This window comes from Neofelis nebulosa, chromosome 1, assembly GCF_028018385.1.
Source record: "Neofelis nebulosa isolate mNeoNeb1 chromosome 1, mNeoNeb1.pri, whole genome shotgun sequence".
Taxonomy (NCBI): Eukaryota; Metazoa; Chordata; class Mammalia; order Carnivora; family Felidae; genus Neofelis; species Neofelis nebulosa.
Genome location: NC_080782.1, coordinates 159,830,857 through 159,847,250, shown reverse-complemented (window position 1 = coordinate 159,847,250; position 16,394 = coordinate 159,830,857). Strand labels below are relative to the sequence as shown.

The 16,394-nt window shown below is 55.0% G+C and overlaps 1 protein-coding gene across 1 annotated transcript in view; it reads left to right on the top strand.

Annotated features, from left to right (window-relative positions):
- The window catches only part of LOC131488375 (nuclear pore membrane glycoprotein 210-like), a 61,470-nt gene that overhangs the window by 44,838 nt on the left and 238 nt on the right, over window positions 1–16,394 (top strand). Inside the window, 9 exon segments of the mRNA XM_058690161.1 lie at window positions 3,420–3,445; window positions 6,567–6,804; window positions 6,836–7,032; window positions 8,138–8,259; window positions 8,470–8,555; window positions 8,658–8,730; window positions 12,551–12,616; window positions 14,786–14,970; window positions 16,137–16,185. Coding sequence (XP_058546144.1) covers window positions 3,420–3,445; window positions 6,567–6,804; window positions 6,836–7,032; window positions 8,138–8,259; window positions 8,470–8,555; window positions 8,658–8,730; window positions 12,551–12,616; window positions 14,786–14,970; window positions 16,137–16,185 — 1,042 coding nt within the window.

The following is a 16,394-nucleotide window of genomic DNA, read 5'->3' as shown; positions in this document are numbered from 1 at the left end:
TCAACTGACTGAGCCACTTGAGCGCCCCTATTTCCTCATTTGATTGCATGGCCTCCACCAGCTCTCAGAAGTAGATATTCTTATGTCCATTTTACAGATGAAAGACGGAGATTTGGGGTGGGGTTAGGACCAGCCCTGCGGGGCCCTCATACACCTGAGACCAAGTCCCCAAGGGTCGTTTGAGATGCGGACAAAAGCACACCAAACAGCATAGGGTCATAGGGAGAGAAAGGTCTCTCTTCTTCAGTCCCTCTGATTATATGAAGGGAAGGGCTCAGCTATGTGCTACTGGGCCTTTAACACCTCTCTAGCCCTTGTTAATCTAGAAAGAACAGCCATCAACTCACAGTGTAGAATGACAACACCTTCTATCCAGATACTAACATTTTTTCCATCCTGTTGTATTATATAGATAAACTTCTAATTATGGCAAGTGCTACAAAGCTTTATTTCAAAAAGTTTCTTAATGTTTATTTATTTTTGAGAGAGAGCACGAGTGGGGGAAGGGCAGAGAGAGAGGGAGACACAGACTCCGAAGCAGGCTCCAGGGTCTGAGCTGTCAGCACAGAGCCCGACGCGGGGCTCGAACTCACAGCCCGTGAGACCACAGCCTCAGCCAAAGTTGGACACTTAACCAACTGAGCCACCCACGTGCCCCAACAAAGCTTTATTGCAGACTAAATATGTTTCGGTAACAAAACTTTTAAATTAAAAGTATTTTGTTAAGAAAAGTAAATCAAAGAAAAAAATCAAGAATGCATTTAGGAGTATCTGGTGATGGCAAAATTCACAAAGGCAGCATTAATGACCAAATTTGGGGTTACGTTGAGGGTGGGCTGCGTGTCCTCGGACAAGCCACACCCCCTCTCTGGGCCTCTTCATTTGTCATAAAGGGATTGTTTGCCTAGACAGGCGTCAGTGCTAACAATGTAATTCTGAAGATTCCTTTTTCTGAAGGGAAGATCAAAGGCTTCCATTTAGGCCCAGCAGACAGTGGACCAGGGGCACTTGGAACAGGCCTGAGTCCTGATACTATGCTCTGTGCTCACACACTCCAGGAGCTTGGCACTGGGGGTGTCAGACCTCGGGAGGGTCTTCAATCCTACTTGTTGTGGGCAGCTGCTCCCAGGGGCCCTGAAAGCAGTTACCTGTTTGTGAAAGGCGGGACAGCTGAGGGATGAGCACCCTTCTGATTTGCAGAAAAATGATGACTGACAAGGTGACTGCATCCACCAGCGGGCCCTCATCTGGGCTGACCACAAAGTGCTCCCCAGCCCCCCACCGGGCAGGGCCAAATGGCCAAGTTTGAGGATTGGAGGTCTGGAACATCAGCACAGGTGAGGCGGGGGGCGGGGGGGGCAGGAGGCGGGAGCTCCAACCTGGAGGGGGTCTTGCGATGCCTTTCCTCTTGTAAATACAGGCAGCTGGGCATCGGGACAGTCCTGAGAGTCTCAGCCTTTTAATAAGGGAGTTGAAAACATTAATGTTTATTGCACTTGTTGATCTGTTTGGACTCATTTGGCCACCTTAGTTTATGTTTTTAATTATAATTTCATTGTTTCATTTGTAAACCGATCAAACTGGTTTTGTTCCATTTCTCCCCCCTACTGCTTTGAAAATCATGCCTTGTCTCTCTATTTTTCTAATGGCTACTTTGATATTTTTAACATACATACTTAGTTTCCTAATCATGCTTACTGTTTAGTGGTGTCTCTATTCCAACTCCATCGTGGTGACACTGACAAATCAGAGTGTGGAGTGCGGAGATCAGAGTGTGGAGCAGGGGACGATGTTACAACATCTACCATGTGCCAGGTTCTTTCTAAGCGTTTCCATACGTGACCCCATTTTGCCGTCAGAGCAGCCTGGAAAGGGGGCTTAGTCTGCCCATTGACAGATGAGGAACGTAAAGTTTAAAGAGACAGTTGAGAGGAGAGTTACCCTGGGTTAAATAGCAAGTTGGTGGCCAAACGGAATTTCTGAGTCCTGATCCACCATTTTTTGTTTGTCTGCCTGTCTGTACTTTCTCCTACTTGTCTGTGCTTAATAAAGGGTCAGGCAAAGCAGAGAGTGAAGACAGAAATGCCAGGGGTAGGGATGAGGATGTGCAGGGGGAGGATGGAGCTTCCTCCCTGATCATCTGGCCCCTAATTCCTGCCAGCGAGGGTTCAGGGAACCAGGGAGCCCAGCAGAGCTCTGGGAAGGATCCCTGTGCTGATTCGGGTCTGCACTAGGAGCTCAGGGACTGCCCCTGCCTCGTAACACTGCAGGCTTCTCGGTCACTTATTCCCTCCTCCATGCATTCGTTCATTCGTTTGTTCATTCGTTCGTTCTTTATTCATCACATATCTCCTGAGCCCTTCTTTGTGGCAGGATGTGGGAGTGGAGGTACAGGGATTCATCATACATGGTTCCAGCCTGCAGAATGTGGTGGAAATGACAGACAGATGTGCATAGAGAATGTAATGCCCTGAGATTTTTTGTTTTCTGTCAGTTAATTATTATGGCTGTGTTTTGAAAAGGCAATACATGTGCGAATGGAAAACGATATCCGACCTCTACGAAAGTCTGTAGGGTCAGTCTTCTTCCTGCTGCTAGGCTCTCAACACTTTGTAAAATGGTAAAATATACATGAGGAAGTAGAAGAATTCAGAGGCATCACTTTCAGCACTATCTGGAGTGTATCCTTCTGGAAATAGTCTATACATATTCAAGCACTCAATCTGCATATCCCTTCCTATCGTCACACTGGTAGAAACATCCGTGTCTACCGTTCCTGTGCCCAACTTTTGTCACTCCCTCTGTCCTGAGGTCACTCTCGTCAATCCATAGGGAGCCACCCAATGTCCTCTAAGGCCGCAGAAGGTCCTCAGAGCAGACTCTCCATGATTCCTTTGAGCACGCGAGTGAGTTTATCATGGGCTAGGCTTCTAATACTGGAGCTTTCGGGTCAAAGGGTGCGTGCATTTGACATCTGGAGGACAGTTCGATTCTCCAGTTGTCCCTCGAGGAGCTTGTGCCAATTGTCACTCCAGCAGTGACTAAGAGTTAGTGCTTGTTTCTCTACAGCCCCATCAAACTGGTAAAGACCATCTTTTAAATATCACAAAGAACCAAAAGGAGCCTTCAAGTGGGCCAGGGAAGAAGTCTGAGAGGGCTTCTGGAGGGAGGAGTCACTTGGATTGGGTCTTGTAGGATGGGTAGGAATTTGCCAGTCTGGGGAGTACGGGAAAGGGAAAGGAGTATCTGGGAGAAGGAACAGCATGTGCAAAAAAGCAAAGGCATTAGAGCATGTGACGTGTCTAATGTGAGGAAATGCAGAATGGTAGAGTGGGGAGGAGGGAATGTGGGTGTCCAGTAATGGGGGGGGGCACTGGTAGCTGTACCTTGACCCCTTTTCTCTGTCCCCTCTATGATAGAGTACGAAAGAAGGCTTCACTTCAAGGTGAGGTCTTGTGAAATAATAAACCACTGGAAATGGTGCAGGGTGGGGGGAAACCATGTATATAGAGCCTGGAGTTTAAGGACAAAACCCTCTGCCTCTAACCTGCTGGGTGGCGTTGGGCAAGTGACTCTTGTCATGGGTTTCAACCTCATCATCCGTACCCAGGAATCCATGCTGGGCTTGTTGGCACGGCCCCAGCTCGGGGTGAAGGGAAGGTGGCTGGAGCCAGGGTTTAGCAGGCAGTTGCTGTCCTGGCATGCGGGGACTTCAGCTCTCCTCAGGCTCCACTCATCTTGCCTCCACCTCCAGAGCCCTCTGTGCTCTTCCCATGGCCTTCTACAGTGAGACCCAAGCAGACACTGCGTGTTTCAGCAGGTCCGCTAGCTCCTCACGCTTGCCGGGAGTGGGAAGATGGGAAGGGAGCCCCATGACACAGTGTCCCCCCGGGTAGGCAGACGGCCGCAGTAGCACCTAACGTCATAGTCACCGACATCAATGGAGGGCACATGGAAGGCGACAGCTACAACAGAGATTGGTCCTGCCGAGGAGGGGCCGGTTTATGATGCCATCAAGGGGCCCTGGCCGCTGGGGTGTCCTGAGAAAAAGCCCCTTCCCTCATCCCACCACAGTCCTGGCTTCAAGCTGCAGGAAGCGATGGATGTGCCCTTGAAATGAAATGTGAGCCTCACTTACGGAGCCCCTGTTGCGCACCTGGTGCCACGTTAGCCACGATTACACCAACGGCCTGATGCTGCCCCCTTCCTGTCTCCACACCCTTGGCGGTGCACGGCATCTCCCATCCAGGGGCTTCCTTTGAACCTGGCTCGACTCAGGACTTTGGCCAACAGAATGTGTCCAAGTGACAGGCCAGCGATGCTATTTCTTCAACAGGAACACAATGATCTACGGCTCCTCTGGGCCAGGCCTCTGGTGGGAGGTTGCAGATGTGCACTGGGGTCAGGCAGGCCGGGTCTCCCCCACGGTCACATCGATGTCCCCAACTGGGCAGGGGTTCTGGAAGGGATTCATGCTGAGCCTGGAGAAACTGGTTACCCACCCCTGGCTCCCCACCCCACCACCCTGCACCGCATGGGGACTCTGGAAGAATGGTCAGTCTTCTTAACTAAAGCCATTCTAGTAAATAATCATTTTTTTTTCCTTTTAGCAGCTTCATCAAGGTTCAATTAACATACCACACAGTTCACCCTTTAAAAGTATACAACTCAACAACTTTCAGTACAGTCAGGGAGTTTTACAAACACCATCACAGTCCATTTCAGGACATTTTCTTTACCCCATAAAGAATTCTTCACCTACCCACTACCCCCAGCCCAGCCCTTAAGTGACCACAGATCTGCTTTCTGTTTCTGTGGATTTACCTGTTCTGGGAATTGTGCATAAATGGAATCATACAATACATAGTCTTTTGTGCATGACTCCTTCCACTTAGCATAACGTTTGGAAGATTTATCCATATTAGAGCACATGTCAGTATTCTATTCCATTTTATTACCAAATAATACTCATGGTATGGATATACCATTGTTATGTATCCATTGTTCAATTGACGGACCTTTGGATTTATGTATAAGATTTTGTGTGAATGTATGTTTTCAGTTCTCCCGGCTGTACACTTAGGAGTGGAATTTCGGGGTCATATGGCTTCAATGTTTGAGGAACTGCCAGATTATTTTCCAAAGCAGCCATACCATATTACATTCCCACCAGCAGTGTCTGAGTGTTCAATTTCTCTACATCCTTGCCAACACTTATTATTTTTTGTATTATTAATGTTAGCCAACCTACGGGCTAAATTAATTTTAGCCACACCCACAAGGTGTGAAGGGATATCTCAGTGGTTTCGATTTGCGTTTTCCTGAGGGCTACTGAAAGTGAGCATCTTTTCATGTGCTTATTATATCTGCTTGGGGAGAAATGTCTATTCAGATCCTTTACCCATTTTACATCGGGGTTATCCCGCCTTTTTAGTTATTGAGCTATAAAAGCTCTTTAGATATTCTAGATACAAGTCTCTCATCAAATATATGATCAGCAAAAACTCTTTTTCCCTGTTCTGTAGGTTGTCAATTCCAGTTTCTTGACTGGTGTCCTTTGAAGCACAAACGTTTTTGATTTCGGTGATACTCAACTGATCTGCTTTTCCTTTGGTTGCTTACGGTTTGGGTGTCATTTATAAGTCGCCGTGGTGTTGATTTGCATTTCTCTAATGACTAATGATGTTGAGTATCTTTTTTTTAAGGTTTATTTTTGAGGGGGGGGAGAAGGAGAGAGAGGGAGAGGGAGAGGGAAAGACTGAGAAAGGGAGGGAGGGAGGGAGAGAGAGAGAGAGAGAGAGAGAGAGAATGATCGGGGTAGAGATCGGAGAGAGAATTATCTCTCTCCAGGCAGAGAGAGAGGAAGACACAGAATCTGAAGCAGGCTCCAGGCTCTGAGCTGTCAGCACAGAGCCCTACATGGGGCTCGAACTCATGAACTGTGAGATGATGACCTGAGCTGAAGTCAGATGCTTAACCACTTGAGCCACCCAGGTGCCCCTTGGGCATCTTTTTATGGGCTTATTTGCCACTGGTTTGTCTTCTTTGGTAAAATGTCTGTTTAAATCTTATGATGCATTTTATATTGGGTTGACATCTTGGAGGCATCAGGGCCACCAACCCGTTAGAACGCAGAATGGACGGTCTAGGAAACTTGTAGAGGTCTGCAACCAAACAAACCCGGCGCTTAGGAGATCGATGTTTTTTAAAAATTCAAAGTTCTTCTGAATTTATTAACTATTTTTCTACTCACCCTGAAAATCGTTTGCTGATGGCAATATGAAGATATATTTTGCCGAATTTCTTTTTAAATTAAATGTATACATCAGAGCGGCTGGGAGGCGGCGGGTGATGAGGCGGTAGTGGTTCGCGCGGGGGCGCGGGGGCGCGGGGGCGCGGGGGCGCGGGGGCGCGGGGGCGCGGGGGCGCGGGGGCGCGGGGGCGCGGGGGCGCGGGGGCGCGGGGGCGCGGGGGCGCGGGGGCGCGGGGGCGCGGGGGCGCGGGGCCCTCCCTCCCGCCTCCTCCCGCGCCGGCCGCTCCGGATCCCTCTCCCCCTCGCGTCGCAGCCGGCACTTTGCAAAACTCCTCGCTTGCCCGCGGCGGCCGCAGCGCCGCGCCGCCGCGCCCCCCGGGCCGAGCCCCGCGCCGCGCCGCGCCGAGCCACCGTCCCCGCCGCGCAGCCATGGCCGCCCCGCCGCCGCCGCCGCCGCCGCCCCGCCGCCCGCTGGCCTGAGGCGCTGCCGGCCGCCGGGCGGGGGCCATGACCAGCGCCGCCGAGCCCCCCGGCATGGCGGCCGAGTACCTGTAGGAGCTGACCCGGATCGTCGCGGCGCAGCAGGAGCTGCTGGCGCGCCGGCGGCGGCGCATCGAGGAGCTGGAGCGCCAAGTGGCGCGGCTGAGCCGCGAGGACGCCGACCTGCTGGAGCGGCACCGGCGGCACCTGGCCGCGTGCGCTCGCCGCCCGGACCCCAGCCCTGGCGCCGGCCCGCAGCCGCTCAGCGTCATCCCGGAGCTCGGCTGCCGCCGCGACAAGTAAGCAGGCACCGGGGGCGGCGGGCGTGTCGAGGGTGCGCGAACTTCTTGGGGAGGGGGGCCCGCTCCCCTCGGGGCTGGGCGGGGAGTTGGGCGGAGGCGGGGAGAAGCCAGTCCAGAGGGCGCGCCGGTGGACCCCAGACCCGGGGCTGGAGCTGGGGCGGGGACCGGGTTCCCTGGGAAAGAGGTTCTGGGGCGCTGCCTGGCGCTTCCACCCGCCCGCTCTCCGAGGACGGACGGCTCCGGACTCGGGCTCCAGCGACCCCCGAGGCTCGGTGGCGGGATCGGCCTCGCTACGGGGTGCTTGCTGTCCGCGCGCAGAACTGGGGCTCTGGGTTGTGGGGCCAGAACTCCTGACCCTGAGAGCCCGAGACCCAGTGGGAAGGGGGTGCGGGAGGCGCAGATCCCGCCCTCGAGCGGGCCTGGGTCACTCGCGTCTCTGTCCCTCCGGGAGGGACCGTATACTCCCTCTAGCCGGAGATGAGCGAGTCTCTTCCCTCTGGACGCCTCCGTCTCCTCCTTCGCGGCCCGGGGGTTATACCCCGCCCGCCTCACCCTGGGATTACCCCTGGCTATTTCGGACCAAGGATTAAGCGGGGGGACAGGATGGGGGCGGGATTGCCCGGCCGCGCTGGCCCCAGGCGTCCTGGGGTGAGCTCACAGCTTGCGTGAAGCAGCCCGTTCGCTTTCCAGGGTTGCCCAAGTCGGGTGCGGGGCTCCTCTCCGCAGAAGTCCGGGTGCCTTTCTGGGGAGAGACAGGGGGCACGGGGGCTTCAGGTGACTCCAGAGTTGGATTCCGGGGTGCTGTGAGCCTGTCTGCCCTCTCCGTCCTTCTGTCTTTGGGACCACCTGGCCACACTCCATGGTTTGGACCCGGGGCAGAGGAGAAAAACACTGTGTTGGGCGGGGTGGGGGGGACGGAGGGAGGAAGGAGGATAGTGATCAGTAGCTTCAGGAAAGGTTTCCTGGGAGGCTGGGGGTAGGCAGGGATGATGGGGGAGGAGTTGACCCTGACTCCCAAATCCTGTTGGGGGTGGGGGGGGAGGGGCTCCTGATTCCCAGAGTCCAGGTACAGCCATCTCAGACCTGGTATCTCCCCCACCAGGAGCAGCTGTGCCAGGCTGTGGTGGTGGGACAGAGGACCCCTGCCTGTCACCCTGCTTCCTGCACCGGTTCTGGGCAGTGCTTCTGGGCTTTCGTGGGCCCTGAAGAAGGAGGGCTGTGAGGGTGAGGTCAGGGCGTGGGTCAGCCTCATGGCTCTGGGGTGGCAGGCCCACTAGCAAACTCCTGCTTTCTCTTTATCCTGGGAAGGTTTCGTGAGGCGTGTGGATAGCTCCTAGCTGGTGTCAGCGAGAGAAAGCAGAGACCCTGCTCCCTCCGTGCGCCCCACCCCTGGCTCTCTGGTGTCACTCAGGTGTCACTCAGTCCCTCCCACAGTGGCTGTGGGTTACTTGGTGCTATTGCAGGAGATCGAGCCCCGCACCCTCCTGCAGGGACTGAAAGAGAAGCTGGGGATGGCCCAGGTGAGGTCCTCAGCAGCTCAGGGAGGCGACACACAAGGGCAGGGACGCACGGTCCACTTTCACAGGCAACAGTGACACACGCTGTTGGCAAATGCCTCCCAGCACCGTCCTGGGGAATGCATTCCTTTCTTCTCTTCAGAGTCACCTCTGGTGACCAAGAGGGAGGATGGAGACTGTGAGTCCTGCTTGCTGTGGGGAATCCCCAGCGTTGCATCTGGGCGGTGGCCTTGGAGGGGGGAGCTGGGGATGTGGGTGTGGGGTTTATTTCACAAGTCCCCAGCTCTGTCACACTGGCTTCCCTCCACTGAGATACAGCCAGAGCCTGTGATGGCATCCCCTTTCAGAGGAACCGCAACCAGTCAAGTTCTAAGTCAACTTGCATGTGCACACCAAGTGCCTGGGGATCCTGCTAAAATCCAGATTCTGACCAGTAGGCCCAGGGCAGGCACACAAGCTCCCAGGAGCTGTGGATGCTGCTGGCCCCCAGAACGCACCGTGACAAACGAGACTGTGTGGCACCAGCATATTAACAGAACAGGTTGGTCCGTCGAGATGGAGCGCGCCGGCCCATTTCTAGCATCCACTGCATGTCCCAGCCTTTTGGGAGGCCGCCTCCCTCCCTTCATAGGAGGCTCTTGGGGGGACGTGGTATCATACGTGCCTTCTCACACCCTTGGGATTCTGGGTCACTGGACCGTGTAGGGGGAGTGAGCTGAGGGCTGCTTTTCCACACCTGGTTTTGACGTGCCCACCCACTGTCCATCTATGTAGCAAAATGATCTATGCCTGAGGAGCATGGTTTCACCAACCCCCTTGAGAGCAGCCAACTTTTATGAAGTGTCTACTGTGTGCAGAACTGTTAGTGATGTGCTTGGAGACACAAAGGCAAGGGCAGAGAACAGAGGAAGAGGAGAAGGGGACACGTGCAGACTTGGGACCGATGGCCGGCTCTCAGCCAGTGACCATGGGACAAGTCATGCCTCCTCATTTAGCCTCAGGGTTTTTTTTTTGTTTTTTTGTTTTTGTTTTTGTTTTTGTTTTTGTTTTTAATGCACACAAAGCAGGGACGATCACAGCTGCCTCCCATACTTTTTCTGAGGGTTAAGGGAGGATAATGGGCATGGAGGAAACTGGCATACAGTAGGTGCCTAATGCATTTCAGATTCTTCCTTTGTCCATCGGTTTCTCTGTTCTTTGGGGCCCACGGTGCCCTGGCAGGAGGTGAGTGAACTTCCTGACAACCTGCCTGAGACCCCCTGGGGCCCGGTGCAGGGGGTGTGGAGCTAGAACGGCTGTCCAGAACTCGAGGGCAACTTGGGGTTGGCCACCTGGGATGGAGCAGGGAACACCTGCGCGTGAGCTTCCCGAGGCGACGGGCAGTGCAAGACCACAGCGTCGGGATGACTTCCTGCTGGGGCACTTGGCTCCACCTTCTCCCAGTGCTGGTGCACCCACCAGTGGGCACTGCCCGTGCCGGCTCCCAGGCCCTCCTGCCTGCAGACAGGGGTCCTTGTAGGCAAGGGTGCACAGAGCGTGTCAGGCTAAGGCACGCCTGGCTACCCATTTCTTCAGCAGCCGCCAGCTGCTCTGGCTGGAGTCAGGAGCCCTTTGGCCCCCGCCACCACGTGGACAGGCTGCACCTACGTATCCAGAAGGGAGAACAGATAGATGCAGGGGAGAGACCACTGAAAAGGCTCATCCTGGGACAACAGTGATCTCGTACCACCTCCCCCGAGCGTGGTAGATACTCTCAAACCCCAAACTTGAAACCCTTCCTCGGAAGTCCTCTGCTGGAAGATACCATTGTGAGTTTCTCAAGTTTGGGGACAACGGGAAGATGACAGGAAAAAAAAGAGGGTAACTTTGTTTCCGTTGGATTATTTAGTTGACGTTTTTCTGACATCAGAATTCATATCCAGTGTTTAGCGGGCTACGTTCTCATGATGTTTCTAGGACTGTTCCCTCCCGCTAGAGATTGGGGTACATAATAGACACTCAATAGATACCTGTTGAGTGGATGAAGGTAGGCAGGATTGATTAGAACTGCTGTGTTTTCCTTTCCAAAGTCAGCTTGAACTTGAGCCGGCCCCACTGACACGGAGCCAGATCTCTGGTCAGCAGGGATGAGTGCATTATGGCTACATGCACTGAAGGCCTCCCATGTGCCCCGCACTGCTGCGGGCATGTGCATGTGTCAGTGCGCTGCAAGGGCACGGCGCTACCACGAGGCAGGAACGGCTGCTGCTCCCATTTTATGGATGCGGAGACTGAAGCTCAGAGGTCATGTGACTTACTCAGGTTCTCTCACCCCCTAGTAACGGAGCCGGGATTGGGGCTCAGGTGGCCTGGCTCTAGCCCCCTGCTCTCACCCACCCCCCAACAGCCCTCCCTGCTGCAGAATGATCAGGCGACCCTCCCCCTGCCGGGATCCTGCGTGACTCCTAGTGCCAGAGGAAGCCCAGCATACGTGGCTTTTGTCCTGCCGTGTGGGATCCCATCACCGAGTCCGGGCCCTCAGCATCACCCGAGGTGGCAGTGAGTGGGGCAAGGGTTGAGCGTGGTGACCACTCCCAGCCTCCGATCTTCCAGAGTCTCCCAGCAGACGTAAACACCAGCCTGCAGAGGTTGGAGAGAGGGCCCTGTGAAGCGGCCTCCCTCGCTTCCCCGTCCCCTCCGGCCCTCAAGAGCTGTCACATCACTCCAAGAGGACGTTTTGCTGAAGCTCTGAGTTGGTGACTCACTCTGGGGGAGGCTTCCAGTGGCATTCAGTCTCTGTTGACTTACCAAACGAGCGCTCTCCCCGGGTCTGTGGTGACATTCGTGGTGATGGTGGTGTAGCAGTTCAGAGGGAAGCTTAAGGGTGGCCAGCGGAGAGAGGGGGTGGCAGGCAAGAAGTCACTGACGCAAGAAGCTGTACTCGGGAGGGTCCCGGCAAGACGCCTCTGAAAGCATGCCGTTCTGTTCTTCAGGGTAGCTGGAAGTACCAGACCTGAGCTTCAGGGTCTGAAGCCCCGAGAACCTTCTGTCCCTGTCTCCTTTCCCCCCTCTTAGCAGAGAGTGGGAACTGCGTACGGGCTGAGAGAGGCCTCAAGGGTTTTCCTGATCTGAGAGGGCGGCGGAGAAGGTGGCCGAGGGAGACACTGTGTTCACGGCTTCGTGAAAGAATGTTCTTGTTCTCCCGGCCAAGATAAAGCCGAGTACCCAGTGCCGGGGAGGATGTCCCCCGGCCAGCACGAGCTAGAACATGCTCAGAGAAGCTTGTCCTGGTTGGGCAAAATGCATTCAGCTCCGAGGGCGCGGGGTGAGGCGCTCTGATTTTTCCAGCAGATGGTAGAATCCGCAGAAAGATGAGGAAGAGCGTTTCTCTGAAGTTCTCCCCCAGCCGTCTGACAAGCTAAGCAAATTATTATTTTACAGCCTGGAAGATAAATCGTGAAAAGCTTCTTTATCTGGCTAGGCTTGGGAAGAAACAGGGAGCAGTGCCGTGCGTGTTCTCGTTCCCATGTCTGTTTCCCCCTCGGCTCTCTGGGTTCAGGCCTCCCGGAGCCTGTAGAGATCTCGGGGCTGTGCCGTGGGGGGGGGGGGGGGGTGAGCATCGGGAACTTGGGGGCATCAGCATTTTTTGTCATCTGGGTGGCTACTAGTCAGCTGTTTTGTCTGTGACAGTGTTTTGACAGCTGATCGTGGTTTTTGTTCTTTGCTTGCTGTTTGTGTAAGAAAGAGCGACGCTTTGCCTAACTTGGGAAGGGCACCATTCTGAGCTTGTCAGGGTAAGTGTCATCTGAATAATTGCCACAGAGCAGCAGAAAAAACAAACAAACAAACAAACAAACACAGACAAGCTGGGTGTTCAGCAAGAACTGGGGTGGGGAAAGTGCACTGACCTAATTGAAGCAGAACAGAAGCGGCGGATGAGGCCGAGAGGTGGTCCGGGGTCGCACTCATGGCCTGGAAGTAATCTGGGCCTCGACCTTGCCACTCCCCACCCGGTGCAGACCCAGGCCAGGCCGTGGCTGACACGGGCCCGGCTGTGAACCAGACTTGGCTGAGTGGCAACATCAGTGAGTGGCCTTTGGAGTCTGAATCCTGAGCCTCCGTAGGGTTTATATTTCCAGGAGGATATGCCAGACCAGTTATTGTAAACGCCGAGTGCTTCTGTTTTAAAAGGTGAGGAGCTGCAGCCTTGAGTTTTTCCAATGTGTCCCCAACCCCAGCTGCCCTGGCCTTGCTCTCAGGACCCTCTAGGCCGCCCAGTGACCAACACCTGAGCAGTTAAACCCTGCTCCAGTAGCCAGGGTGCAGGAACCCCGTCCTGCCTCCGCCACCTCCCAGCAGCGCGGGCTTTCCAAGTAAGGCAAAGCGTTGCCCTTGGCCTCCTGAGGCTGAGTATCTCCCTCCTCTCCCATGTAAAGTGGGGGAGGGCTGCTTCTGTTTGGTAAGATCAGAGTCAGCTGATAGCTGGTAGCTCCAGGGGCAAGAACAGCTAGCATACTGAGAATGCTTTTGAGGGTTGTTTTCCCTAACGTTTTATTACGAAAATTTTCAAATATGCAGAGAAATGGAAAGAACCGTACAAGGCAGAACACCCTCTCAGCTTCCGCAATCGTAGTTTGTTGTACTCTCCGCCGTATTACATGCCTGTCCGTTCTTGAGGGTATTTGGAACCATGCTGATGGAGAAGGAACATTTATGGAGCGCCTGTTGTATACCAGGAACAGGCTGAACAGTGCACACGTGCTTTGCAGTCTGCATGTCCTTTCATTCGTGAACTGTCGAACACTCGGGCACCTGAGCCCGATTCTTGTCCTTGATCCGGGCAGCGCCCCCACTGCCTCTACTTGGACACCCTTGAACAGGGACATAAGCCTGTGAAGAAGGTTGTGGAGATATCGGGCCGGGTAGGAAGTGGGGTCTAGTGGTGTGGCGCCCTAGAGCAGGAAGCAGATGGCCGCCCTCGGGCATCAACAGAGGCTTCCTGGAGGAGGTGACATTTGAGCTAGAAAGAGAAGGAGGAGGATGATATCAAGCCAGGGACACAGCACATGTAAAAGGGGAGGCGAGAGGCACCTGGCAGGTTTGGAGGGTGGGAGGTGCTATATGGCCACGCCAGGCCTGTGAGTGGGAACAGCTGGGCCAGGTGAGGTCCAGACAGGCAGGGACCAGCCCCGGGGCACCTGCTTAGGGCCTAGATTTCAGCCGGGTAGTGGGGGTGGGCTGGTGAACAAGACCGGCTCCCCCCTGCCAAGCTGTGCGTGCCGTGTCTGAGCCCTGCGTGTGAAATGCTTGCCTTTCCTTCTGGGAGGAGGCGAGATTCACAGAGCAGCAGGACAGAAACCCTGGGTTATTTTGCGCCTAACCTTAGAATACTCGATTGTAGTCAAACCGCGGTAATAACTGAGCCTGTTCCTCTGTGTCTCCATTGACGCACCAAGCCTGTGACAGCCGTGAGCTGTTGACATCCCATTTTGCAGATATGAAAACTGAGGCTCAGGGAGTTCTGAAGCAGGTTGTGCGCCATCACCCAGTGGCAGAGGCCAGGTTCCCACGCAGGTCTGTCTGCCGCCAGAGCTCACGCAGCTCACGGAGCCACACTGTGTGCCTTTGAAGCCGTTCGCTGCTCTGAGTAAGTGTTTTGTGAAACGTGTGCAGCTATTTCCAGATCTGTATGGCCGGTTCACCCAGACCACCCAGAATTAACTCCAGCATGGTCACCCGCCCAGGGGACGGCTATGGCTTTTCCCTCTAGGTGTCAGAATCGGCCTCTCGTTGTTGTGGTCCCCTTGGAGAATTTGTTTCGCCGCCAGGAGCCCAAATCCCTTTTTGGCAAAATTTTGATGGAGGCCTGCCGCTGGCGGGGTGGTCGTGGACAGCAGGTGCACATGTGCGGGGGAAGGGTCTCTCTAAGCTGTCAGGCGCCACCCAGCCCGTGCCGGGCATTCCGCTGTGAGTTGGCTTCACTTCCCCACTCGGAACATGCGGGCATTTGCTAGCCTGCTGGAGAGCTCTTCGTGAAGCAGCCTCGGGCCTCTCTCCATGTGTTCATTCATCAGGACACACTGGGACGCTTGGTCGTACGGTAGGGTGGACATATGTGCCCCTCTTCTGGCTCTGCTCCCTCCCCTTGTTGATTTGAATGGCCTGCTTGCTCTGAGGCAGCCCTTGCATGAAGAGTGTCAGGCCTTCTGGGGAGTCAAGGCACCTGGGCCTGGCCCCCCTCACCTCAACCACAGGGAAGCGGGCTTCCGAGGAAGGTGTCCTGGATTGGCAGATCCGGAGGAGCCTCGCGGCAGGTCATTTGCAACCTGCCTGTGAAGTGTCTGATGTCGCAGGCTTAGATGCGGTGCTGCATGAGACCCCACTGCCTGCCCGGATGGTCTCAGTGCTCACACAGAAAGTCCTCAGCCCGTGTCCAGAGGTACGGGGGAGGGGGCAGCTGCTAGGGAGCCTTGCAGAGACATCCTCGAGTGCATGAGTGTGGATTATTCGGGGACAGGTTGCAAGGGTCTCTGGACAGCCTGAAACTGAACGTGAATGGGCCGGTGGTCCATGTGGTCAACTTGGGGGTAAGAATCTGATAGGGTCCTGGCCAGGGCACCAAGCTCTTCTTCCTGTCCCCGGGCCTGTGAAATGAACCTCTCTGAGCCTCGGCTTCGTTTTCTCCAACAGGGGAGAGTGGATCCAGGGGGACGACTGGATTTCCCTTTTGGGGTTGCCCTCAGAGGGGAGGGTGCCTGGCATGGCCAAGATGCAATGAAGAGACAGGTGTATCTGGAACAGAGTGAGCAAGGGGACAACAAGGGAGAGAAGGGGTACGGGACGCACAGCAGTGGGCAGGGCAAGCAGGGCTGGAGAGTCCCAGAGGGACTTTGGGAGACAGGCGTCCCTGGGGGGTGCCTCCCAGAGGAGGGCCAGGACTGGACTCAGGTGTGGATGGGACCCCTGTCCCCGGCGGAAGCAGGGGCCAGCGAGTAGGAGGCTTCAGGAGACGCTACAGGACTGGGGGCATGGGGTGCTGGTGGAGCTAAGCAGAAACACGTGGGTTGTGGATAAAAGGAACGTGGTCCCATCCTTTCCCCTCACCCAACAACTACCTGTCCAGATGGGAAGGAGAGAGCGTTGCTTAAGCAGGAGAAAAGCCTCCAGATGGCAGAGTGCATGTAGGTGTTTGTTGCCTGCAGTGCTCTTGGACAGGGGAGTGAGTGGGGGCCGGCTGACGTCCCTGGACCCTGCCTCCAGCCCGCCCCTCTCACTCACCCCTCTGGAGAAGCAGCCCATGCAGGGACACTCAGCTCCCCCAGGGTGGTTGGTCTAGATAGCTCCTGGTTGGGGCACACACATAGTACATGCTCATACGCAGGACAGGCACCGTGGGACCAGGCCACCCCCTCCACTATGATCTGGCTGTACTGCCTCTGGCCGGTTACTCAGCCTCTCTGGGTCTCAGTGTTTTCACTTGTAAAACGGGGTTATAAAATATCACCTCCCTCCGAGAGGGGCTGTGAGGATAAATCTGTATTACGGGTGAAGCACATTGCCCCTCATCCTTGCCAGCTTTTGTCGCTGCTGTTCCCTCTTACCTAGGCGGAGAAGAAATTTGATGTTCGAGAAAAGTCGCGGGATTTAGGATCCAGTGAGTGGGTTTTGGCGTTTATCTCTCTATCGTCTGTCTGACTTCTGCACATTTAATGTAGCCGATCACAAACCCAAGCCTTTGTAAGAGAGGCCGTGGCCATCCCTGTAACCCACAGTGAAAGGGGAAACTTAGGTTATTTCAACAGAATGGAGGCCTCCCCACAAAAAGCAGAGGCATCTGGAATGCTCTGCCTGCCCCCACCCTCC